At 53.0% G+C, this 25,351-nt stretch overlaps 1 protein-coding gene across 1 annotated transcript; it reads left to right on the forward strand.

Moving 5' to 3' along the window:
• The first annotated feature begins 355 nt into the window (after nt 1-355).
• Nucleotides 356-25,150, forward strand: TMPRSS5 (transmembrane serine protease 5). Its single transcript, XM_045080522.1, has 15 exons — nt 356-3,146; nt 7,871-7,994; nt 8,333-8,431; nt 8,940-9,062; nt 10,114-10,249; nt 10,583-10,696; nt 11,411-11,454; nt 12,164-12,326; nt 13,320-13,498; nt 15,211-15,309; nt 15,797-15,939; nt 16,190-16,342; nt 21,869-22,097; nt 22,977-23,543; nt 25,003-25,150. The coding sequence occupies exons 1-13, from the start codon at nt 3,144-3,146 to the stop codon at nt 21,974-21,976; spliced, it is 1,488 nt and encodes a 495-aa protein (XP_044936457.1). The 5' UTR covers nt 356-3,143; the 3' UTR covers nt 21,977-22,097; nt 22,977-23,543; nt 25,003-25,150.
• Nucleotides 25,151-25,351: the final 201 nt, after the last annotated feature.

The raw sequence follows: 25,351 nt of genomic DNA on the forward strand, positions 1-25,351 counted from the left end.
GATGTCAGGGGACCTGAGTTTGGGTGGTCTCCAACTTCCTGTGGCATGAACGATGGATTCTTTCATCAAACTTTGTTAAGTCTGAGAATTCTATATAACTTGAACTCAGACATTTCCATTTAGCTAGAGGAGAAATACAACAACAGAGAGATCTCCCCGAAAGGACCGCTGAGAAAGGCCCTTCTTGTTTTGGGGAAGAGTGACTGAAGGAGGAGCGAAAGCAAAATTTCAACGTTCAGGAGGCGAGGCCTATCCGTAGACACGGTCCTGGGAGTCAGGGAGTTGTTAGGGGGCAGAAAGTAAGAGAGTAGGGTCAGGACTAAAATGAGCCTACCAAAAAAAAAAAAAAAAAAAAAATTTTTTTTAAATTTAAAAATGAGCCTACATACGAATCACCATGGTAAAAATAGAGCTCCCAGGGCCTTCATGCAGAGGGCTCATGCTCCCATTGGTTCCAGATAGTGCCCGCAAGGGACACAATTTAAGGAGGCATCACTCTTAGGGTATTCAGGGACTGGCACTCTGCTTACCAGTGAGTCCCTCCTTAAAGTTTGCACTAAGGCCCCTCTGCCTTATGCTGGAGATGGGTATTCTCTCCGGACCAGGGAAACAGCCAGCGGACTCAGAATAGCTCACCTAGAAGGGAAGGAGTGAAGAGAGACAGGGGAGCCTTCTCAGGTAGCAAAGCAGAGAAGAATGGCCATAGAGAGGCTAGTCCCGGTTTACTCCAAGACACACTCTTTTTTTTTTTTTTCTTCCCAGCTTTTTGGAGGTTTATGATCGACAAAATTGTGATTGTAAAATTCAAGTGTACATCTTAATGATTCGATGTCTATGTGTGTTGCGAAAGGGTTCTTTCTTCTCTAGTTCATTAACACATCTATTCCCCCCACATGTTTATTTACATCCTTTTTGGTGAGAACATTTAAGTTATATACCCTTAGCAAATTTTAATTATATACTGCAGTGTTATAAACTATAGTCCGGAAGTTTATAACTTTAAAGAGTTCTAAGATGAATACGGTTCTCAGACCTTACAGCGGTTATCAAGCATGCAAGCTCCATTCCCTCCCAGAACTAGGCACTAGGGGAGCCCGTCCTTCAGGCAGAAGTCTGAAAAGTTGGAAGCGCAAGATGTGGGGTCCAAACACTGCCCTCGTCAGGGAAAATTTGAGAGTTGTGAGTTCCCTCCCGATAATATGCTGTTGGGCTCAGAGTCTAGTCAAAGTAAGACAGTCTCACAAAAGGGATTTTCTAGACATTTCAAATAATGGCAGCTCTCTGGAGAGGAGGCTCTGAAGGAACTCCAGACCCGTTCTACCTGTTGCTGTTAGGCTGCTGGTTTTCCTAGCGATTGAGGGATGTTGGTTTCTAAGAGAGAGCTCGATGGAATTACAACAAATTAAAATGCCACAAAGATCACTGTTCTTACTGAAATTGTGTCATTTTCCTTGAATAAACACTTTCTATATTGCTGTGAGCCTTTGGTTAATTTCCAGACTTTAAAAAATTTGATTCTGACAAATTTTTGTCTGCTTTCTCCTTGCTCTAATGGAGAAGAGCATTTTTGGAGATCTTTACTCTGGCATTTTCACTGACATCACCTATAGTATATTTGGAATGCCCTTCTATATGATTGCGTTCTCATTTCTTAAACACAGCTTAGATGTCTCCCCCTCTGGTGCTTTCTCTGTGTCCTCCGGGCAAAGGAGTCAGCTCTTCCTTTGTCTTCTATACCCCTGTGTTTATGCCTTATTAATTCACTTTTCACTTACTTGTGTCTGTTCCCATGTCTTCTCGCAGCCTGCCGTTCCCTAGTTGGTGACTTATTCATCGTCTGTGCCCAGACCAGTTCTGGAACACACAGCAAGTATGCCTGCTTGTAGGCTGGGGGTATTTGTTTTAGGAGATCTCTGAGCCTAGCCCGGGGAGTCTCAGTCCGAGCCACCAGTTCTCTCCTCCTGTTTCAGTGATGCATAACTGACCTTCGTGTCTCCATCGTGTTGGAAGTGTGGGGAGCTCTGCATGCCTACCGCAAGCTCAGAGCTGACTGAGCGTCTGAGGGGAGCAGAGGGCAGAGGCAGAGCCCTTGTCACGAGCTTCAACAGTGATAATAATGCCGGCAGCCAACAGTTACTGGGTCTTTTCCATGCTGCTGCATGCCGGGCTAGGAGGTTTATACTCACTATCTCATTCGGTTCCAGCATCAGTCCTCGGAGGTGGGTCCTGTTATCCTCATTTTACACGTGAGGCCGTGTAAGGGAAGGGGCAGAACTGGGGTTAGGTGAAGGCCCGGCTTCCAAGGCCCATATTCTTAACCGTTCCATCTGAGGGATCCTTGAGGAGCGTTCGGAGGAGGGGAGACCACACAAGCCTTTTTCTTCCCTGGCACCTGCTCTGCCTCCCTGAAGAGATGCGGCTCCCCTGTGTTCAGCCCACCCTGGGCTCAGCTGGGCCGCCTTGTGCTTTGAAGCAAGGGAGCGCCGAGGGCTCCTGCAGCGACTGGCCCCCAGGAAAGCCGGGGGAAGAAGCCCGTAGTTCCCCAGCATTGGGGTGACAAGTGCATCCCTGAGGAGAGAAACGGCAAAGATTTCTCCTTATTTCCCCCATTCCAGCACGGTGACAGCCCAGCCTGCTGGGAAGGCCGGCCCACACAGAGAGGAGGTATAATCTAGAGGGCTCAGAAGCATTTCCACAGATGCGGATAACCGTCCTTCTGATACAGCCCTGTCAGCAGGAAGGGGGATTGTGCTAGCATGCATGGGGCACACTGTTGGGCACAAGGGACCTGGTTGCTAAGCAACAGTCGCTGGCCTCCCCTCCTCCCTGTAACCTTTTTCTCTGTTTCTAAGCTTCTAGTTAGCAGATGGGAGGGGCTGAGGCTGCCCAGCCCAGCCCAGCCCTTGGCCCCCTTTCCTGCAACAAGGGGTCTATTCATGGTTCTGAGCAGATTTATTGTTTCTCTGGAGCATGTCTGTATGTGTGTGTGTGTAGGGGGAGGATAAAGGGAGGGGCGTATGAGAACTAGGGAGACCTCATCCTCCCACCAAGCGGGCTGGGCTGTTTGATCGATGCTGATCCAAGAACAGGAGCACAACCCTGCCTAGAGACCCCGAGGGTTTACATCAGTGCCACTGACCTGAATGGTAAGGCCGTACGTACGTCTGCCATCCCTGACCTGGCCTCTCTCTTTCTCTCTTTCTCTCTCCCTGCCCCCACACTTGGGCTTCTAGGCAGGTGGAAAGAGCCCTGTCTGGCAGCTCTGCACAAGGGCTAGATCCTAGAGGGGACCCTGTGTGGCTAATGTTTGTCCCCAGGGACTGACTGTTAGTCTCTCCTGTCCCCCATAGGCCTATCCAGGTGTTTTGCATATAGACAGAGCTTAGCAAGTCATTATTACACTGAACTTATACTCAAAGAGAGGACCAGGAGGTCCTGCTCCATGATGGCCAGTCGTTCCAGGCTACTGATGAGCTCATGGGTCTGGAGGTAGAGCAACTCCTGGGTGAGGCCAGTTAGTCCAGGAGCTGAACTGAAAGCCAAGCTCCCTTGATACTGAGACAGGAGGAAGCCTGACCATGCCCTGGAATTCTCTCCAGACCAAGCATTGCCTCTTTGCTCAGAAGAACATCCGTTCAAGAGAAACCATGTTCCCAGAGGAGAAACCCAAACCATAAATGCCGTTGTCACTTCTGTGCTTTCTTATGGGTGCCCGACTGACTCTAACAAGCCTGTGGTTCTCCAGTCTCATTGCTCTTGTCCTTGAGCCTCATCTCTGGACCCAAGAAGGAGTGTCTGTGGTGAGGGGCAAGCCAAGACCCCATGTTTCTTGTGGAGCAGCAAGCCCTATTGGTGGAAGGACCAGCCCTACCTGTCCTGGGCCATAACTGGTAGAGGGGAGGGGAGGGGATAGGAGGTAGGTAGGGGTGGTGTCTTGCTTCATACGGAATTTTGGGCTGCTGCCCTACTTGCGAGCTGAGCTGGCAAGGGTGTTGACGCATCTGGTAGAACGATTTCCAGGGTGACTTAGAAGTGACTGATCTGGGTGAGTCTTCAAAGGCCTTTTTTCCTCCTAGCCAGAGGGTCAGGAGCATGAGGACGTTCTATGGAACACAAAGGCAGGACTGAGGAATGTGACAGGAACATTCCATCTGATGGATGGAAATCCCACCTAAACCAACATTGTCTTGGAGTCAGTGTTTCAGGTTTTTTTTTTTTTTTTTAAGATTTTATTTATTTATTTGGTAGAGAAAGAGATCACAAGTAGGCAGGGAGGCAGGCAGAGAGAGGTGGAGGCAGGCTCTCCGCGGAGCAGTGAGCCCGATGTGGGGCTGGATTTCAGGACCCTGGGATCATGACCTGAGCCGAAGGCAGAGGCTTTAACCCATTGAGCCACCCAGGTGCCCAGTGTTTCAGGTTTTTATGATCATTGGGTACCACTCTGGGTCTTGACAGGGTAAGCTGTGGTCTTCAGAGGAGACAAGTCTTATTAACTTTTCTTTTTTTTTTTTTTTTTTTTTGAGAGAGAGAGAGAGTGCATGTGCCCGTGCGGGTGACGAGGTGCAGGGAGGGGCTGAAAGGGAGGGAGAGAGAAAGAATCTTTTTTTTAAATTTTTTTTTAAGATTTTATTTATTTATTTGACAGAGAGAGAGTGTGAGAGCACAAGCAGGGGGAGTGAGAGAGGGAGAAGCAGACTTCCTGCCATGCAGGGAGCCTGATATAGGACTCGATCCCAGGATTCTGGGATCATGACCTGAGCTGAAGGCAGAGGCTTAACCCACTGAGCCACCCAGGCGTCCCCTATTTCTTATTAATATTATTATGATACTTAGCATTTGCACTGTGCTTTATAACTTATAAAACCCTTTTGGTCATATAATCTTTTGTGGCCTCCCTACCTGTGTCCCTTCCTCCTCAATGTACATTAATTGAATTCCCATTTTGTGGCAGGCCCTGAGCTGGGCTCTGGGAGCCTAGACCAGTGAGGAAGGGCGGAGAGAAAGAGAAGTAAATGAGCGCAATATAGGGACACAACAGGTGCCTCATAGAGAAGAAAGCTTCTTGGAGAAGTGACGTCTAAGCTGGGTCTTACGAGTCAGCGACGCGGGGAGAAGGACAGCAGAGGCAAAGTCTCTGTGGTGTGAGAGCACGTGAGGGCCCAGAAGACTGGCGTGTGTGTTCCTAGGACCGAGTTCCACTGCGGAGGGCGTCATGCCGGCAGGTGGGGATGGAGAGGTGAGGAAGGGCGAGAGCTCAGAGGATTTTGTAGGTGGTGCCTTCGGACTTTGGATTCTTCTTAAAGAGTAGAAAGATTCGTTGGGTCCTTAAAGAGGGGGTCAACTTGCTCATTTGGAATTGGAGGAGGATTGCTGCGGCTTGGACAGTGAGTGGAAATCAGATGCTAGAGACTGAAGTTTGGAGAGGAGCTGAGTTCAGCTCACGTAAGAGGCTGCAGACCGAGATTTGCATTGCCGGTCTGGGGTTTCTTCCAAGATCTTCTTTCCCATTACTCTTCTTCATGGCACGTGAGCATCTCGCAGCCTTGCAGCTCACTCTGCTCTGTGCTTTCTGAACCCCGTGCCTTTGCCTCTTCCCCCAGTGCCCATGGATGTCTGTGCAAGCCCAGCTCATCTTGGAGGGACCGTCTCAGGCTGCCTTTTCTAGGAAGCCTGTTTTGATCTCCCAGTGAGAAGCTCTCCTGCTTTCTTCTGTCACTTAACATGTCAGGACTCGACTGCAAATTCTCTGGGGCAGTTGGGGAGTGTTTCATGTTGATTTATTTTACTTTATTATTTTAGTAATAATTTTACTTTATAGTATTATTTTTTAAAGGTTTTATTTATTTATTTGACAGAGAGAGAGAGAGAGCTCACAAGTAGGCAGAGAGGCAGGCAGAGATGGGGGAAGCAGGCTCCCTGCTGAGCAGAGAGCTCGATATAGGGCTCGATTCCAGGACCCTGAGATCATGACCTGAGCCAAAGGCAGAGGCTTAACCCACTGAGCCACCCAGGTTCCCCTTATTATTTTTTAATTAATTTTATTTTTTTATTTGTTTGGTTCTTAAAGGTTTTTTTTAATTAAATTAAACTTATTGGGGGTTAATTATAGATGCACATGCACTTATAAGAAATAATCTCACCTGTACCCTTTTCCTCTGAGTGCTAAACTCCAGTACAATATCACGACAATATTGACATTGATAAAGTCAAGATACAGAACATTCCTATCCCCCAAGGATCCCTCCTGTTACCTTTTGGGTAGCCACACCTACTTCCCTTCCAATCCCATTCCTCCTTAACTCCTGGCAACCAGGAATCTGTCTTCATTTCTTTAATGCTATTGCTATAAGAATGTTATATAAATGGAATCATACAGTATGTGAACTTCTGAGACTGGTTTTTTTTTCACTTGACATAATTCTCTGGAAATTTACCCACATTGTCCCACGTGTCAATAGTTCATTCCTTTTTCTTTATTCCTTGGTATGGATGTATTACGATGGGTGATGTCATTCATCCATTAAAGGACACCTGACTTGTTCCTACTTTTTAGCTGTTACAGATAAAGCTACTATGAACATTATATACATATAGTTTTTTGTGTGATCATAAGTTTTCATTTTAGACATATGCACCCTGATGTTCATAGCAGCAATGTCCACAATAGCCAAACTGGAAGGAGCCCAGATGCCCTTCAAAAGATGAATGGATAAAGAAGATGTGGTCCATATGTACAATGGAATATCACTCAGCCATCAGAAAGGCTGAATACCCACCATTTGCATCAACATGGACAGGACTGGAGGAGATTATGCTAAGTGAAATAACTCAAACAGAGAAAGACAATTTTCATATGATTTCACTTATTTGTGGAACATAAGGAATAGCATGGAGGACATTGGAAGATGGAGAGAAGTGAGTTGGGGGAAATCAGAGGGGGAGACAAACCATGAGAGACTGTGGACTCTGGGAAACAAACTGAGGGTTTCAGAGGGGAGAGTGGTGGGGGGATGGGTGAGCCTGGTGATGGGTATTAAGGAGGGCACAGGTTGCATGGAACAGTGGGTGTTACACAGTGAATCATGGAACACTACGACAAAAACTAATGATGTACTATATGGTGACTGACATAACATAACAATAATTTAAAAAACTGAACATGCAGATAGTAATTTTATTCCTGGAATTTTTCCATGTTGATTTCTTTTGAGCTCCCTACCTTGTCCTCCATTGTGGCCTAGCACTTGGGCTAAGTCTTATTTATTTATTTATTTTAAAAGGTTTATTTATTTATTTGAAGACAGAGATCACAAGCAGGCAGAGAGGCAGGCAGAGAGAGAGAGAGTGGGGAAAGCAGGCTCTCCACTGAGCAGGAAGCCCAATGTGGGGCTCGATCCCAGGACCCTGAGATCATGACCTGAGCCGAAGGCAGAGGTTGAACCCACTGAGCCACCCAGAAGCGCTTGGGCTAAGTCTTATTTACTGGGTAAATGAATGGACGGTGAATTGGGCAGGGGGCCTTCTTCCTCTGAGACAGGAGGTAATGAAGAAAGCTGGCATCTAGACTGAGGAGGGATGCTGAGAGACTCAGAGGGCATCCTTGATGGTTGCAGGAGGCCAGGGAGGGAATGGTGAGGAGTGCTGGTTCTGGGTTTGAATACAGGCTCTGGTACTTACGGGCTGTGTGAGAATAAGGGGGTTGGAGAGCAGAGAGGGCCTGGTTGGGGGGCATCAGTGGGAACACACAGAGTCTCTAAGATGAAAAAAAGGCAGTGAGTGCACAGCCAAGGTTAGAGAGTGGCGTCTTGTAGGGGCTGGAGCTTCTCCCCTTGGTGTGGGGATCCCAAGTGACCAATGGTTATTTCCCCAGAGCCTGATGCCGGATGGCCAAACCCACATGGAGGCTCAGTATGCAGAGGAGAGCCCAGGACCCAGGAACTTCCAAGCAAAGCCAAGAGACCCACTGCAGAGGCCCGAAGTCCAGCAGCACCCCAGTAGGCCAGACTGGGCTATAGGGGAATGACAGGGTGGGGACAGCAAATGGGTAATCTTCCTACATTCCCCAGACCCTTCTTGAGAGAACCCCCAGTGGCCGACGGCGAGTTTATCCCACAGTTTAGCCCAGACCTGCTTTTGCTCTGTGTCTTGTTTGGGGGTTGAGTGGCTCTGTGGGCCTTGTGGGCATGGGGCAGGGGGAGGCGGGCAGGCTCAGTGGGGGGTGCAGCTCCTGCCCTAGCCCCATAGCTGTCTAGCCCCATGGTGGAGCCTCGGGCAGAGGAAGGCTGGCAGGCAGGGGCCAGGTGCACAGACGCTGCCCTCCCCTCTCCCGCAGCCTCTCTGGCAGGGTGCCGGGGCGCAGGACAGCGCTGCTGTGCGGGGCTGGGAGCCTTGGTGCTGCTGGCTGGTGTGAGCGTCGGCTCCTGGCTTCTCGGTCAGTGCGGGGACCCTTCTGTGCTCCAGGGAAGGCCGAAGACCAGGGTCTGGGGGGTCCTTGCGGGAAGAGACAAGCAGCTGTAAAAGGCAGCCAGGACCCGTCTTTCTCCTTTCCCCTGGACTGCCCACAGGGGAGAAGGGGTCGGGGGTGGGACCGCAGCAGGAGGGAGTTAGGCTCTGCGTCCAGAAGGCTCTAGTCTTGCAGTGGGAAGTGGAAGGTACTTGAATGGATGAGCCAGGGAGGCCGAAGTCAAACCGTCTCTAGAAATCTTTCCCTGTCAGAGAGAGAGACAGACAGACAGAAAGACAGGGAGAGAGAGCTGTGCCTCTTAGTGTGTTAGGTGGGGACCTGCCTGAGGCTGGGTGGTTGAGGGCGAGTCCCCAGGCAGCTGCTTTGGTCTCCCTCGTGCAGGGGTCTTGTTCTGCCCCTTGACCCTCTCATGTGGGAATCCCTCCCCTTTCCTAGCCTCTTCTCTGTGACCCTCTCCTGTCCTTGTCCTCCGAAGTGCTATATCTGCGGCCGGCGACCTCTCAGCCCACTCCTGGGACCCTGCAGGATGAGGAGATCCCTTCGAGCTGCTCTGAGACCAGCGGTGCGGAAGCCCTGTTCCCCACGCTGTCCAGAACAGGTGGGCCACACCCCCAAGACTACAGACCACCCCACCTGCCCTGAGCCCCTTCATGGCTCTGGGATCCCCACTTCTGGCCGGGGGAAGGGGACCAGAACGAAGTGCCCTGACATCACTGCCAGCAGTGGGGGCTCCTCCTCTGGTGGGAAGGGAGTGATGTGGTCCAGCTTTGAAAATCCATCTTGGATTTGGAGCTTTCAGCACTCCCTGGGGACGGTCTTGATCCCTACGTGGGCACAGCCAGGAGCCCAGGCTGGGAGGAGGGATGGCAACTTGCCCTCTGGGGCAGAGTGAGCCAGGAGGATGGGGAAGGGGGAACAGGTGCGTGTGGGGAGCCAGTGTGTAGCGCCAGGGAACCTTGCTTCATGTTGTCTTCTCCTTGCCAAACCTGAGTCGAGGATCAGAAGATTAGCTGCCCAGGCGGGGGCTGGAATCAGTTACCCAAGTTACAGTTATTAGCATGGGGCCTGCCTTTTGCTAGTTATGTGACCTTGGCCACACTGCTTCTTGGAACTCCTATTTCCTTCTCTACAAAATGGAGATACCACTATTTGCCACATGAAGTTGTAAGAATAATACGAGCTGATGGGTAAAAGAGCCTAGCACAGAGCCTGAAGAAGGCAGAGGCTCAGCGGTAACCATCACTAGGATGAGCACAAGATTTGAAACCGGAAGACAGGACATAGTCCTGGAACCATCATGCACAGGTTCTGTGATCTGGGGCAGGTCCCTTACCCTCCCTGCCTTAGTGGTCCCTCTGCAGCGTGGAAGGGTGGTCATACCCACCCCCTGGGGGGTTGCCATGACAACAGGTGACAGCACATTTAAAAGCACTTGATTAAACACCAAACTGGAACACAGCACTATAAATAGGGGTTCTTTTGTTCTCAGAACTGGCCTGATGCCCCGGGGACAGGGAGCCCGACACTGGGTGACCCAGATGCTATCTTGAGGTCTCTTCAGGACCCCCATGGCCAGGTCCAGCTCCCCCTGCCCAGCCTGTCCCTCTGCCCCACAGGAGGTAGGATGTGACTTCATGCGGTACCTTCAGTATCTTTCAGAATAAACAGCGAGGACTTCCTGCTGGAAGCACAGGTGAGAGCGCGGCCAGACTGGCTCCTGGTCTGCCACGAGGGCTGGAACCCTGCCCTGGGGGTACGGATCTGCCAGAGCCTGGGGCATCTCAGGTAAGGGGTGGGGGCAGGCTTGGGGCCCAGTGAGGGTGAAGGGGAAAAGGGGGAGACCTTTATCTGCCTGTCCTGTCAATGTGCTCAGGAACTGACAAGAGGTCATTTTGGCCATCTCCTGCCCTCTGGGCATGATGGGACCTCAGCTTGTTTCTCTCCTTTGAGCATCTCTGCTCTTTAACAAATATGCATCTGAGAAGAGGTCATTGTCAGTCTCGCTCCGTGTACCGCTGGGGGAACGGCAGCTCAGGCACATCTTGGTCGTGATTATTGCCATCTCCATGCTGCAGAGTCAATCAGTTTCCTCCCGTTCTGTTCCCCTTTTCTGCCAAGACTCACTCACCTCAAGGGAGTGAACCTGTCTGACATCAAGCTCAACAGCTCCCAGCGGTTTGCTCAGCTCCCTCCCAGACTGGAGGGCTTCCTGGAAGAAGTGTGGCAGTCCAGGTAGGACTTCTCAGGAGGCTGAGTAGGTCCCTTCTGGTGAACTGTTCAGCAAAAATCTTCCTGTTGTGGGAGCCTGGGGGTGAAGACATTGGCTGTGTGAGATGGGACACAGGAGCGTTTCCCAATCAGAAATCACAAACTCAGTTCACGTGAGTGGAACTGACTCTGGCAGGGAGCCAGGGCCCTGAGGGTTTGGGATATGAGAGGGATCGTGGCATTGGGCTGCCGGGGCCTGAGATGAGTATGAGAGAGAAGAGGGTTTTGGTCCAGCAGAAACTGAAGTTTTGCTTGGAAGAAGGAGGGAGAGGGGAGAGCAAGAAGGGGTTGGAGAGAGAATAGAGGAAGCCCAGGAGGGGCGTGGGGTGACGTGCGCCTTCTTCCTTCGCTCCCTTATCCATCCACCAGACACATGTTTGTTCTGGGGTCCTTAGTAGGCACAGCTGGACTTCCCATCTACAGATACCGGATTTGTAACTTTGGGCCCTGCCCAAGACCACCCTCAAGGGCCATGACCTCCTGGGGTGATGGGGCGGCGTAGCACGCTGTCCTGGAGAGCTGCTAATGAGGAGGGGCCCAGGGCTGGGAGTCAGGCAGGACGCAGATGGGGGCTGCACCAGAGGCCTCCTCTGTGTGCACCTGATGACTGCCCCTGGCCTCCCTCCAAGCCATTGGGTGGGCCCCTGCCAGCCTCCTGCTGCCACCTCTGCTTTGTAGGAACAGCTGCGCTTCCGGCCAAATCGTTTCCCTCAGATGCTCTGGTGAGTCATATCCAGGCATGTCCAGGAAGGTGGCAGTGGGAGGAGGGAGTCTACCCCCGTCCTTAGTGTGGGTCTGGGGTGGGGTTCCTTGCCCACCTGCCCCTCTGCCTGTTGGTCCCCTTCTTGCAGACACTGTTCTGCCCCAACAGAGCCCTGACCAAGCCCCTGTCCTGTCCCCCACCAGTCACTGATCTGGGCGGATGATCTGCTTCGCCTCCTGGGACTACTTGCCTTGACTTCTGAAGCTCCCGCCCCCCTTCATCTGGAGAGCCCCAAAAGGATTACTGTTGGCTGCTAACCAGTTAGCACCTTCAGGAGACTAAGGAAGGGGGCAAATTAGGAGCCACATGGGACACAGTCTGTGGAGCTCCTTTCGTCTGACCCCGTGCCCCCAATCATCTGTATTTCTCCATATATCTGTGCATCCATCCATACACCAACATTCCGACCTCTCCCATGGAACAGGCTTTTTATGAGGTGTCAGGACTCCAAGGACAATGTAGCATGGTCACAGCTCTCAGTGAGCTTGTAGCCTGATGGGGCAGACAGATGTGTAATTGACACTTGGACCATCCTGTCCCCCAAACTCAGGGCCAGGAGTAATAAATGAGAGCTGTCTCCGCTGGGCCACACTCGCCGAGGATTAGGACCATGCGGACACCCACCTGTCTTCTGGCTAACCATCCCCCCTGTGCTTCTCTGTTTGCAGCGTGTGGGGCGAGGCCCCTGGCCTCCCGGATAGTTGGTGGGCAGGCCGTGGCTCCTGGGCGCTGGCCCTGGCAAGCCAGTGTGGCCCTGGGCTCCCGGCACACGTGCGGGGCCTCCGTGGTGGCGCCCCACTGGGTGGTGACGGCCGCTCACTGCGTGCACAGGCAAGTCTCTGGGCTGCGGGCCAGGAGGGCGCCTTAGCAGCCTTTTCTGTTTGGCCCGTGGTATGTCCCGTATAACATGTTCACGTCCGTCGGACAGTCTGCCTCCCCGCGTTCATTCTGAGGGGCGTGCATGGCGCAGTTCTCCCTGGTCCCTGCCGGGAACAGCTCTGCACAAATAGTGGTGATAACACAAAGATTGCTTCTTTATATTTGCTCAGTTTTGAAGTTTTGCAAATGTTTTCCCATTCACAGTGCTCTGTGCTTCTTAATGTTTATCACAACTGTAATTAAATCACCTTCCATGTAATTATTGGCTTAATGTCTTGCTTCCCCTTTAGACGGGAAGCTCCGTGGGGACTGACACTCTCAGTTTTGTTTACCACTGAGTCTCTGTGTTGATTTTCCAGCGGCCATGTCCCTCTGGCCAAGGACAGTCCTGGCAGATAATAGGTGCTTCATAACTACAGCTTGGAGCAGTGTAGGATGTAGGAATGAATGACGAGTGAATGAGCTCTTTGGACCTCTCCCTCCGGCGGCGGGTGGGGCAGATAGTGTACTCCTCATTTTACAAGCTGGGGACCGAGGCTGGGAGCGGTGAGGCAACTTCCCCACGATCGCAGTAGGTGGAGAGACAGGACTCATGGTTTTTCTGACTCGCAGTTAGCATATCACACAAGCCCCTTTGATGTCTGTTATAAAACACGGAGGGTGTTTTATATAGGACAGAGAGGGTGGGAGTTGTAGATCTCCCACACTGTCTTACATCTCTGGCCAGTCTAGAGCATTTATGGAGCACCTACTGCATGCCCAGTATCTTGCCAGCTGCTGCAAGGATACTAGGAGGCGTGGAGCCTGGGTTCTGGGAGCTCCCAGCCTGGTGATGGGGGCAGCCACAAATGGCTTCTCTGGCCAGCTTCCCCCAACTGCCACCTCATTTAGGTCAGTCTTGTGCACCCCATCCTTCCCTGGGCTCAGCATGGCTCCCGTGTGCAGTTCTAGGGTACCCCGCCTGTCCAGCTGGCGGGTCCACGTGGGGCTGGTCAGCCACAGTGCCGTCAGGCCTCACCAGGGGGCTGTGGTGGAGAGGATTGTCCCCCACCCTCTCTACAGCAGCCAGACTCACGACTATGACATCGCCCTCCTGCGGCTCTGGACGCCACTCAACTTCTCAGGTGAGGCACTGACCTGGCCTGAGCAAGTGCAGGCTGTGGGGAGAGAGGCAGGCCCTGGGGTGGAGGTGGGGGGTGTGTGTGTGGTGGCTAGAGCCTGAGGAGTGAGCTCATTTCTGAGGTTCCCTCCTAGTGCTGTAGACATTAACACGTTCAGTTCATTGGATGACCACAGTGATCTTGGGCATTACCTGGACCGAAGCATGCAGCAACGTGTGTGGGCTTTCTTGGGGTGAAGGTTCTGGCCCCCCGCATAGCTGGGCTGCAAGAGGGACTTGCCTCAAAGTACCTGGCAGAGCTTCCTTGGTGGTCCATCTCCCCACGTGCTGCTCCACCCCGACCCCAGGCTGGCCCCAGGTCCCAGCCACCGTGGGACATGTTGCAGTTATTAAGCTTTATTTTCCCAAATGTCTTTCCTTCCGTCTAACCCTGACAGGTAGATGAGGCAGGTATAAACAGGGAAGGACCACAGGGTTTAGTGAGGAAAGTGACTCTACAAGATCTCTCAGCAAACTGTTCCCGAGCCTAATGTCCTGACTCCGGGGTCCGGCTTCTCTCCGGCAGCGGCTCTCAAACCCCCACCCCTGCACATAGCACGCACGGGTGCCTGCCTCCTCACCGACAAACACACACACACGCGCGCTCACACACGCACACACTCGCTCATGCCATCTTCATGCAAGTAAACACACACGCACACTCCCATGCGTACACATTCATGCACAAGCACACACATGCACACATGCTCCCATGCGTACACGCTCATGCACAGGTGCACACGTGGACACACACTCTTTGCTCCTCCCTCCCATCACCACCTGTAGCCTTGGGTTTCCCAAATCGCAGCTGTTGCTGCACGCCCCCGCCCCTCACAAATATTACCACGCATGTGTACTCCCTGAACTTTGGCTCAGCAGTTAATATTTCTAGAATGACTCCAGTATATTTGAAAGGGGAGCTTTAAGTTACGACTGAACCAGAGAACCCGTATTATTTGTGGCGAATAGGTAACAACCGTAGAAACACGGAGAGAAAACAAGATAGCGCTGAGGCTCCAGCTTGCTGCCCTCTGCAGACCCACCGCTCCGGGGCCTGCACTCTCCATGTTTAGGTGGAGGCTGGCAGGACTGGGGAGCCCCGGAATGGCACTGGAGGGAATCTTTCTCTTGGCTGCTCTTGCGGAGGTGGAAAGAGCCCTGAGAAGGGAATCCTTTCTCCCCATGGTACTCAGTGTTTATTTTATCATCAGCATGTCTGTGTGCTACTTTAGAACAAGTTTGGGCCCAAGTCCCTGTAGGACTTGCTACACATTTTTGGAAATAGTGCCCCAAGAGGGATCCAATACCCTAAGGAAAATGCAAAATGAGTCCTCATTAGGAGAAGTTGGGCACAAACGCCCAGAAAGAATTCCCATTTCCCCTCATTCCCCAGGTTAGGTCTGTGCGGGGTGTCCATTGCCCAACCTAGAAGGCACCAGGCACATGGCGGTTTATACATCATCCTCTGTGTCAGTGGTGACCTCCGTGCCAATGTGGTGCAGTGTACGACCTGCACAACCTTTCAGGAGACCTGGCTGGTGGAGGCAGGGAGCCAGGACTGTTTGAGAAGGAGTGACAGGACCTGCCAGCCCTGGTTCTTCCCCCAACCTGAGGGTGAGGAGGTGGGGAAAGGAAACTAAGCCCAAGTGGGACCCAGGACCTCCTGCTTCTCCACAGACACCGTGGGTGCTGTGTGCCTGCCAGCCAAGAAGCAAGATTTCCCAAGGGGATCACAGTGCTGGGTGTCTGGCTGGGGCCACACCAACCCCAGCCACAGTGAGTCAGCTCCCAGGGCCCTGGGTAAAATAGGGGTGGGGGGACCTTCTGGCTAAGGTGAGGCCCCTCTATCTCCCACCTCCACCTCCCCCAGCCAAATGGTGGTGCCCACCCCCTTTTTCTCTGGCATCACTGTTGGTGAGACCTAGGAGCCCTGGTCTCCCTGGCCTGGGTCTTTCTGGGAGAACACTCCCTGAGTATCCCCTGAAGCCAGGTGTTTGACACCCCTGCCCTCCATCCCAGGAGTGCTGTGACTTCAGTGTTTGGGGGGGTGTGGGTGTGAGTTCTACTCCTCTTCACTCTTACGTCTGATGGACCCACGTTTCCTTCCCGAGGTCCGCAGATCCCACCTTGGGCTCCCCTCTATGGGTCTAATGCCTCCAGGGCCCCTAATCACCTTCCCTCTTGTTGTTGTGTCTTCCTGGCCTTGCTTTGTGCCCCGCGGCCTGGCTCTGTGTCCCTCCTTCTCCATGTGTACCTCCTGCAGCCCACAACTCAGATACGCTCCAGGACACGTTGGTGCCCCTGCTCAGCACCGAGCTCTGCAACAGCTCCTGCATGTATAGTGGGGCGCTCACCCCCCGCATGCTGTGTGCTGGCTACGTGGATGGGAGGGCTGATGCGTGTCAGGTACAGCACAGAGGGGGACCGTGGTGGTGTTGGGGGGAATGGGAGGACCTGCGGTGTCTTGACCTCTGCTCCGAGCAGCCTCTCTAGAAGGAGGAGTGCCTGGGCATGTCGAGTCGTGTGCTAAGGATTTATGGAGGGGTGAGGCAAGCGGAGATCCCATGCTGGAAGCAGCAGGGACCAGGAACAGAGGCACTGTCCCCTCCAGCAGGAAGGACTAACTACCTCTTTCTTTGTGTCTCCATGCCCTCAGGGTGATAGCGGGGGGCCCCTGGTGTGCCTGGACAGGGGCACCTGGCACTTGGTGGGGGTGGTCAGCTGGGGCCGTGGCTGTGCGGAGCCCAATCACCCGGGCGTCTACGCCAAGGTTGCTGAGTTCCTGGACTGGATCCATGACATTGTGAGGGTGAGTGTGGGGGCAAGGATGGGTGGGTTTGTAAAGGACCCAACCCTCGGACACTGGGACCCTCACCTCTTAGGCCTGGGCCCTGCTTGGGGCTGGGGAATGGTCCCGAGAGTGGGAGGAGGAGGGGATGCTTGTAATACTGAATCCATTGGATTTTTAAGGATTTAAGTGTTCACGAGGTTCGAGTAGACCTGGCTTTGTAGCTCAGATCCGCCATTTACTGTGAGCTTTGGCAAATCGCTAACCTTGGCAAGCTTCAGTTTCCTGGTAATAGCACCATGGCTACCTTGACCGCTCCTGTGTGGAGTGAATGAGGCCAGACTGAGCAGTGGCTACACGGAGCTGGCTCTAGGCCTCCCACCATCGGTCTGCGTGTTGTGCACATGCGGGTTTACTCCTGGTTTCTACGGTGGTTAGGAACGCCTGCATTCCCTGCACTCTGGAGAGAGCGTGGCATTTAGCATCTTGGGTTCAGCAAGGGATTAATTCTTGTGCGACACCCGGCAAGGCTCTTGACCATCCGTTCGGTGGGAGGGCCAAGCAGGAGAATGTGTACGAAATGGGTTACGTGTATGAAGAGCTTTACAAGTGCAGGGCGTGATGAAGAAACGCCTCTTTCTGCAGGGCTGGGCACAGGCACGGGTAGGGAATAAATTTTAGAGTCGACAGGGGACACATGCATCCACCTCCTCATTCAGGCCTTTCAGAAAACCGTGAGAAGCAGGTATATTTAGCTGCATTTGATAGAAGTAGAAATCAAGGCTCCAAATGGTCAAGTGATTTACTACAGTAAACGTTACTGGGCTAGTAGGTGGTGGGGCCATGCTGCGGGTCTGGCTCCTTCCTCTGTCAGCCTAGGACTCCCTCCCCGAGTGCTGCACGCAGCCTCATGCTTCCTGGGTCTCTGGCAGGTCCACTAAATGGAGGAGAAGCGGCAGCCTCAGATGCCGAAGGCACGGGACCTCCTACCACACAAGACAGTCACCACCTGTGGGCCAGCCTTGCTCATGTAACAGGAGAGTGGGTGGGGCTGGGCTGGGAGTCTACTGGCAGCAGTTCTGTGCCTGCCCTTCTGCCTCCCCCCCCCACCTTGTGCACATCTTTTGGGAGGATGCTCAGGGACACCCTGCAACCACTCTCTCCGTGTGCTCTCCTGCGGGGCAGGTGCCACCCTAGAGGAGCCCCTGGCTCAAGGCAGGGCCAAGCGCATGGAGTCAAGGACCCTCACCCTCCCCACTCTGCAGTTTTCTCACCTACTGCCTGTTCGTTCCCTCCTGGCTCTGACTGGCACTGTGGGGTGGGGGTGCAGGAGCCCTGTAAGAGTGCTCTGGTTGGCACTGGGATAGGGTGTTGGTTTATAAATGACAGTTCTGCGAACTGGTCCAAGGCGTGTTGTTATTAAAGTGAAATGATGTTTCGTCTAGGTCTGCCTCTCATTCTCAGTCTCTCTTTCTGTCTCTCTCTCTCTCTCTCTCACACACGCTAAGATATAGTATTTTAATTTTCTCCTATACATGTTAAAGCTCTAGAACGGGGCTCCTGCTCATCTTTCTAGAATTTTGGCATTCACTTATTTAATTCTTTACATTTCTTAAGTCCACACCACATGATCTACAGCAGAAAGCCCCAGCTCTCTAGGTGGGCTACAGCCGCAGGCCTGAGAGCCATTAAGTCTATCTTAGGAGGGCCTGGCTTCCCAAGACCTGTGTCTCCTGAGCTGCGGTCTTAGCACTGGGCCTCCCGTCTTGGGGAGATTTCCTTCTGAGTTTATGCCCAGTTAGCATTTTCCTGGTTCAGCTTCTCCCTGACTCTCTCCCTACCCTAGCAATTAAAATACACTTGGCATCTTGTTTCTAAAAACTGCAATAAATTTTTTATGGTGCTTACCCAAGGAAATGCAATGAGCGTTTAGCAGTAACACAACTTTTTTGTGAGTTTATCAGCATTTTTTTTTTTTTTCCTGGAGGGTCTGCTCCCTTTCCATGAAGTGCACTAAAACTGAGGGGCCCCAGTTTACTGTGGCTCTGTTACCTGGGAGGGGGTTGCTGGGTCTGCTCTCAAACCCCAGGAGCAGCACAGGGAGGCCCTAGTGGGGGGAAAATTGCCTCACCCTGTGTTCGTGGTCCTCCAGCCACTTCTCTGAGCTCGAGTGTTTACTCCCTGACTCTTCTAAGCTCCCCTCCCCAGAGGCAGCCTCCGGGCAGCTGATCACTCTGGGCAGGGAAGAGTTACCAACAAATCCATCAGCGGTGATCCTCTTGGTGTTTCTCGTGTCACCTGGAAGCCTTGGCTTATTCGAAGGGAGGTTTTTATTTATCACAGTCATTAGAGTTGGTTAATAACCAGGAACAGTGGGATATTCCAGTTTATCGACACTATTCATGTGTATCTCACTTAGATCTCATAATATCTTGGCGGCGAAGATATCATTATCACTGCGGCCACTTTACAGGCAAGAAAATCCATTCAGAAAGATTGAGTATTTCCCCCAAGACCCACCACAAGTAGGTGCCAGGGAAGCCCGGGGCTTTTCACTCTGCCTCGGCACCCCTGTTCTGCACGTGGATGAGCGAAAGGTCCAGTGCCGCCCAGAAGTGTGGACTTGGAACACAGCTGAGTTGCTTGCCTGCCCGGAGGCATTGTGGCCCCTGCTGTTTATAGGTGTGGTAAAGCAGAACCTGGGAAATGAAGGGTCTCCTGCCAGAGACCCTTCTCAGGCAATATTCTTACAGATTTCCAGTTCTCTGTGATTTTCACAGTCTGCCTTAAACCTTACAAATGAGTATCTTCCACAGGAGGACGATAAAGAGAACCCTGATTAGAGAATTTGCTAATAGCAGTTCCCTGTTTCCCGACAGAAGCTGCTGGTATCTTTTGCCAGGCGACCAGTCGGGTCTGTAGACTCCGAGGCTCTGCCTGCACTTAGTTGTTTGCACCTACTGGTGTAGCTCTTTGGATGGTGAGGAGGCATGTCCGTGGGGGCTAGTCCTGCTCTTCTGGCCGGTTGCCTGAGTGCCGGGATAAAGATGGGGGGCAAGGAAAGGCGGGAAGATTCAGGTCCAGAAGGATTTTAATGGGGGACCAGCTGGGTGCCCAGCTGCATTCAGAGGTAGAAAAGCCGACTGCCTTATTGGAGTGATGAGACTGATTTGCAATAAATTATAGTGGCCAGTCAGGCACAAAGCTACATGGCGAAGCAGTAATTGCTAAGGGAGCTCCAAGGGCTTCTCGTGGAATAAGTCAGGGCATTTCTGTGCAGGAAACCTGCTTCTCTTGTCAAAGGGGTCTGTGTCCCACCTGCCTGAGCAGAGCTGGCAAGCCCCCTGGGACTTCCCCAGCAGGTCGCTCCTGGCTGCCCTGCCCAGGGTCTCCTCCTTCGCTTGTCTACTCCTTCTCCATGCTTTCGGGGGCTGGAGGGTACCGTGCGGGTGCAGGCTCTTTCTCTCCTTGTCAGACCTTCTGTGGAGTTCTGCTTTTCCTAGAAAGTTTGCTGTGAACGAAGGGTCAGCCCTGCCATTCCTCGGGAACCTTTCCCAGGCTCTTTCTTACATTTTACTTTTGGAAGTGCTGGGCTCACTTGTAAAATGACAAAGCTGGAAGTGCTGTAAGTGCTAAAAGCTGGTACTGGAGCTGCCAGGAGCAGATTTCCCCCAGCCCTCCCACTGTTTTGGATGCTCTGAGCTCTCCTGGCCATGCACTTAGGACCCTCCTGGCTACTCAAGAGAGAGCCCAGTTCCACCTGCTGCCACTCTTCAGCCTCTCCCAGCCTAGGGCTCCAGATACCCCCCACTTCTTGACTCAGACACATCAGGACGCACTCCTTGGGTGAGCCTCACCCTTGGGACTCTGCTTCCTGCTAACCGACTGGCGTTCAGGGTTGTTAATGGCTGTTTAAGTGGTCTTAAATACCACCACCTCTAGAAGGTTCCTAGTAGCAGATGGGGAGGAACTCCTACTTCTGAGGGCAAGGCTGGTCTTTCTTACATATTCCGAGACCTGGAAAGTGAGACCTGGAGCAGGCAGTACAACTGTAGACTTACAGCCCAGGGCTCCAGAGGCCCTCAGGCAAAGCAGTCCCGGGCAATCTGCTGGAAGGTTTCTGCCTGGAGTTGGTGCTGGAACAGACCAAGCTGGGGACTCAGAATGGAGAGAGCAGTCCTGGCTCCAGACGACGCCGATCTCCCACTCGTGTGCCTCTCTCAGAGCAAAGTGTGGGCTCCAGGAAAGCGGGGGCTTTCATGGGCCTGGGCTTACCTTCCGAGCTTCCTCCCTTCTAATGGATCTTTGGCTGTGGCATCTGATGGAGTAGAGCCCCAGTCTGGTCCTCCAACCCCTTAAGAGTGTGCTGCCCTGAGTAAGGGACTCCGCCTCCCTTGAACTTGGTCTCCCACCTGTCCAACAGGGAGCCTGGGCCAGGTGGTCTCCACGGATCTGCCCCCTTAGCTTTAACTCAAACCTCTGTTACCTCTGGAGACACCTGCCCCAACGTGGAGAGCACCGAGGGGTGGTGTTGGGCAGATGTGAAGGACCAAGCACGTTCCGGCTCCTCAGGCCCACACCAGGACAGCACTTCCGGTGCTCTCCCTTGAGGCTTGCCCTCGGGGTCCTGATGGGGGTGGGGACCACACCAGGGAAACAATTTTTCCCCCCATGCCTATCTGTCCAGTGTTTGTGTGTATGGGGGTCAAGGTTCCAGGATAGGTGGAGGCCCGTGACCTGGCAGTGTATCAAGTCCCCACCAGCTACTTCCTGACACCCGAGGCTCCGTGTAGAGCCTCAGGGGCCCCAGCTCTGAAAGGCGGTGAAGGAATTTTCTCCCTCTCATAAAGACCACGGACACTTTCCTTCTGTCCCCTCTCTCTTGACAGCTCGTAAACTGGCCTCAGGACCCTCTCTGCTCCCCAGACTCTCCCTGTGCATGAGGAGGAGGGGTGAGGAAAGGTTTTGGTTAGCAGAACCGTTAACAGGCAGCGTTTGTCCCAGCTGTCCTCTGCCCCTGGCCATGTCACCAGTCCCATGGAGGAAGAATCCTTTCCCATGGCCCCTCAGGGTGACCCTATCTTCCCAGTTTGCCTAAAATGCTCCTGGTTTTATCTCCGAAAGCCCCATGTCCCCAGAAACCGCTGTCTGGGCAAACGACAGTGGGTCCTGCCAAGTCCACTGTATTTATGAAAGGCATTCTGTGAAACCTAGTGCCCCTCGGCCCCCTTCAGTCTGTGCCTCCAGTCCTCCTTCAGTCTGACTGGACTTAAAAGAAACCTGCCCTGGTGACCCCAGATTTGGAGGAAGAGAAGTTTCCTGGGAATTCTGGAGGGCTGGGCTGCTGTGCAGACGCTGCCTCGACCCGGCTGCCAGGGCTGCCCCTCCTTCCCTGCGGCCATTCCTCCGATGGTGGCCCGGGCAGCGGGACTTCACCTCGCCAGCCTGGTGCTCCCAGGCCCGGAAGCTCTCCTGCAGACTGGGGAGGCTGGGCAGGTGAGGTAGATAGAGTGCTGCTCCCGGAAGCCATGAATAATAATTTCCCAGTTTCCCCAGGTCTCCCTGATTTCTGCTCCCCAGAGCAGATACGAGGCTCAGCGAGCACCACTGGGGGAGGCGAAGAGGGGTGCCGTCGTCCCCCTGGGAGGCCGGTAGGCCTCTTCTCCAGCCTCTGCCAGCCGGAGGGGATCAGAGAAGAGCAAAGAAGAGACTGCCAGACTGCTGGAGCCCGCAGGGATTTTGTGGGGTTTGTTTATCCTCAGCACTGTCTGCAGAGGTGAGGGCATGAATAAAAGAGTGAGGGAAGATTTACTGTTCCCACAGTCGTGCGGTGGCCTTGTATTTGCATAGCGGATCCGGGCGAGGAGGGGCTGGAGCAGGTGGGAGCGAGGCTGGGACTCAGGGAGAAAGACTCTTGGTCATCTTTCCGCAAGGACCCCGGGGAGCTGCAGGCCAGGCTGCGAGGGGCTGTCTAGGCCAACTCTCCCATCACCAGGGGCCAGAGGGTCCCTCCCCTCTCCCACCTTCTTGCCTGCATGAACCCATAGCAAGCAGCTTGGGTTCAAGAATCTCTAAACCCAGAGGCACGTGGTCGGCCTGAGGGGTGTGCTGCCAATGAGGACCTCAGAAGAAAGGGTTCCAGGCTGGGTTCATTGTCATTCATGGCCCTGGTAATGACAGTTGAGATATGACCTTTATCACAGCCTAGCCCAGTCTGGAGCTGGGTGGGGCTGGGGCTGGGGCTGGGGCTTTCCGCTGGCATCAACCTTCACGGGGTCCCCTGTCACCCCCACGTGCACGTCCAAGGGGATACAACCCATATCTTGGCAACACTGTACTGCTTCTGGGGCCAACAAATGATGGACAACTTTTTATGTAGTCGTCCTAATGGGTCAAAACTGGTGGTGGCAGGCAGCGGAAGAAAGGAAAGTCTGAGGGGCTGGGGTGGTCCCTGGGAAGTGATCTGATCTGTATTGTGTGTGTATGTGCGGTCTGTGTGTGTTTTTGTGTGCATATCTCTGTGTGTGTGTGCCTTTTTTTTTAAGGTTCACATAATTTATTTACTATGTGAAGTAGCTTAAGTTTGAAGCAAATTTTAAAATGTTTTATTATTTAAAAAAAATTTTATTAACATATAATGTATTATTTGCCCCAGGGGTACAGGTCTGTGAATCATCAGGCTTACACATTTCCGCAACTTTTGTTGATCATTGATCGGTGAACTTGGTCTTTGGCTGGATGTTCTTGCTGATCTTCTGGGTCAGTGGCCTGTTGCTGTGACTCTCAGATGTCTTTGCCCGAGGCGGAATTGCACTGCCCTTGCCAGGGGCCAGGCTAAGGGTTCGCTCTCAGGAGCTTTTGTTCCCTGATGGCTTTCCGTACCGCTTTGGAGGATGGGAATGAAGATGGAGGCCGCCCTGTATCTCACCGGGAGAGCTGAGAGTTGGGGACTCCACTCCTCAGTGCGCCTCAGAGAAAAGCCGTCAGTCCCTCCTGTCTCCCTGGTCTCCGGCCGCACTTGTGCTCATCCGGCCTGTGACCGAGCGTTTCTGTCTCTAGTGCACGGCCCTGTTTGGAGTCTCCAATCCCAGCAGATTCCTACCATGCTGCTCCCACACTGCTTCTCCTGGAGGAGAAAGGTGGGGGTTTTCCCGGATCTGCCACTTGTGGGGTCCCTGCTCGAAGAGCAGTGGCCCAACTGTGCCTTGGATCATGGTTTAAGGTAACCCTGAGCTGAGAACCCCTCCTTAGCTCTGTCTGCAGTGGCTTCCCCGCTCTGGTACCTGGGAGCTCTGCCACACTCAGAGACCCCTGGTGTTTCTGTGACCCTGTGGGAGCTGAGACCACACTGTCCCCACGAGGGCTCCACCCCCTGCTTAGCCTCTGCAGCGATGTCCCTCAGTGGAGGCGACTTGTATAAGTCCCGATTTTGTGCTCTGCTGCTCCACCGCTTGCCGGGAGCCGGCCACTCCCCCGCAGTCTCTCTTCCTGTATGTCCCCTCGGATTCACTTCTCTGCACATCCTACCTTCCAGAAAGTGGTCGCTTTTCTGTCCCTAGAATTGCTGCTCTTCTTCTCTTCCATCTCCTGTTGAGTCTGTCGGTGTTCAGAACGGTTTGATAACTATCCTGCTCAACTCCTGGGACCCGATGATATTTAGTCTCCTGCTCCTCTGCCATCTTGCTCCTCCCTCCTGTGTGTGTGTTTGTGTGTTTACCTGTGTGTGAGGTGCCACAGAATGTGTCCCCTCACCCCGAAGAGGTGGATCTAATTCTGGCCAGTGTCTATGTACAGGCCCCCCACCTTTTGCTCCCCCCTCCCCACTACACACACACCACCTCAACACTTTACCCAAGCAGGCATGATCATAAATTACTAGGAAGTAATCCTTCATGGCCCTTATCATGAGCACAGTGACCATCCCAGTTGTCATATACAAGAACCAAAGACCTATAGTTGCGTGTTTGTGTGTGTGTGGTCATTTCCCTACAGGGGCTTCTTAAGTTAGCCTCTGAAGCCTGCTTCTGCCTGGTCCACACTAACATTTGTGGGTCTTAGGGCAAGAATGTGGATGGAAGGCCACAGACCCCCTGTCTAAAGGGTTAAAAGTCAGACATCAAACTAGCAAATAGATCAATTTAAAATGTTTTGCCATGACAAATAAACCTTCTTCAAGTTGTGGAAGACCAGATCCAAATCCTTGGGTTCATTCCTGGAGCTCGATGGGTTGGGGAGGGCCAGCAGGGGGCTGCCTTTCCTTCCCACCTCCTGATCCAGCCCCTCCTACACAGAGCCTGGTGGACAGCCTCGTGAGCTTTCCTCCTGCCTAGGGCTGTGCCCAACGGGAAAGAGGCCTGTGCGGCCTCAGGGCCACTTGAATTCTAGGGTCTAGAAGGGGGCACGTGGGCTCAGAGTAGGCACATGACCTCAGCCCTTTGAGTTTCTCCCTTGAGGGAGGCAGTGGTCCAAGAGGGCGGGGACGGCAGGGGCAGGCCGAGGGTGAGGCAAGAGAGGTGAGGACAGATTGTCTTCCCCGAATGCATATGTCGCAGCCCCAACCCCCAGTGTGACTATATTTGGATACAGGGCCCTTGGGAGGTAGTAATTAAGGTCAAGTGAGGTCTTCCCTGGCGTCCTTATAAGAAAAGGAAGGGGCACAGCCTTCTCTCTTTCCTCCCAAGCACAGAGAAGAGGCCATAGGAGGATGCGTTGAGAAGGTGATCGCCTGCAAACCAGGAAGAGAGTTCTCACCAGAAACTGACCTTGATGGCGCCTTGGTCTTGGACTTCGGGCTTCAGAATGGTGAAAAATAGATTTCTGTCCTTTAAACCAAGCAGCCTGCGGTCTTCTGTTACAGTAGTCCTCACCCATTAATATCAAACTAAATCACCATAGAAGATGCTCATCAAACAAGAGCATAAATACAAGAGGAAACTCGGTGTGTCATAGCCCGACGTGCGGCCTGTGGCTTGGGTATCTGCTGCACCAGGTCTGGGAGGCATTTAGGGAGGCCCACTAGCAGGGAGGGCA

The sequence above is a fragment of the Mustela putorius genome, unplaced genomic scaffold (genome assembly GCF_011764305.1).
Source record: "Mustela putorius furo isolate JIRA1106 unplaced genomic scaffold, ASM1176430v1.1 tig00000460_pilon_pilon_pilon, whole genome shotgun sequence".
NCBI lineage: Eukaryota > Metazoa > Chordata > Mammalia > Carnivora > Mustelidae > Mustela > Mustela putorius.

Excerpts from the sequence above, each read along its gene's own strand:
- TMPRSS5 (XM_045080522.1), top strand. Across the intron at positions 8,432-8,939 it reads CGTCGGCTCCTGGCTTCTCG|TGCTATATCTGCGGCCGGCG; the intron begins GTCAGTGCGGGG and ends TGTCCTCCGAAG. Across the intron at positions 15,310-15,796 it reads CCACACCAACCCCAGCCACA|CCCACAACTCAGATACGCTC; the intron begins GTGAGTCAGCTC and ends TACCTCCTGCAG.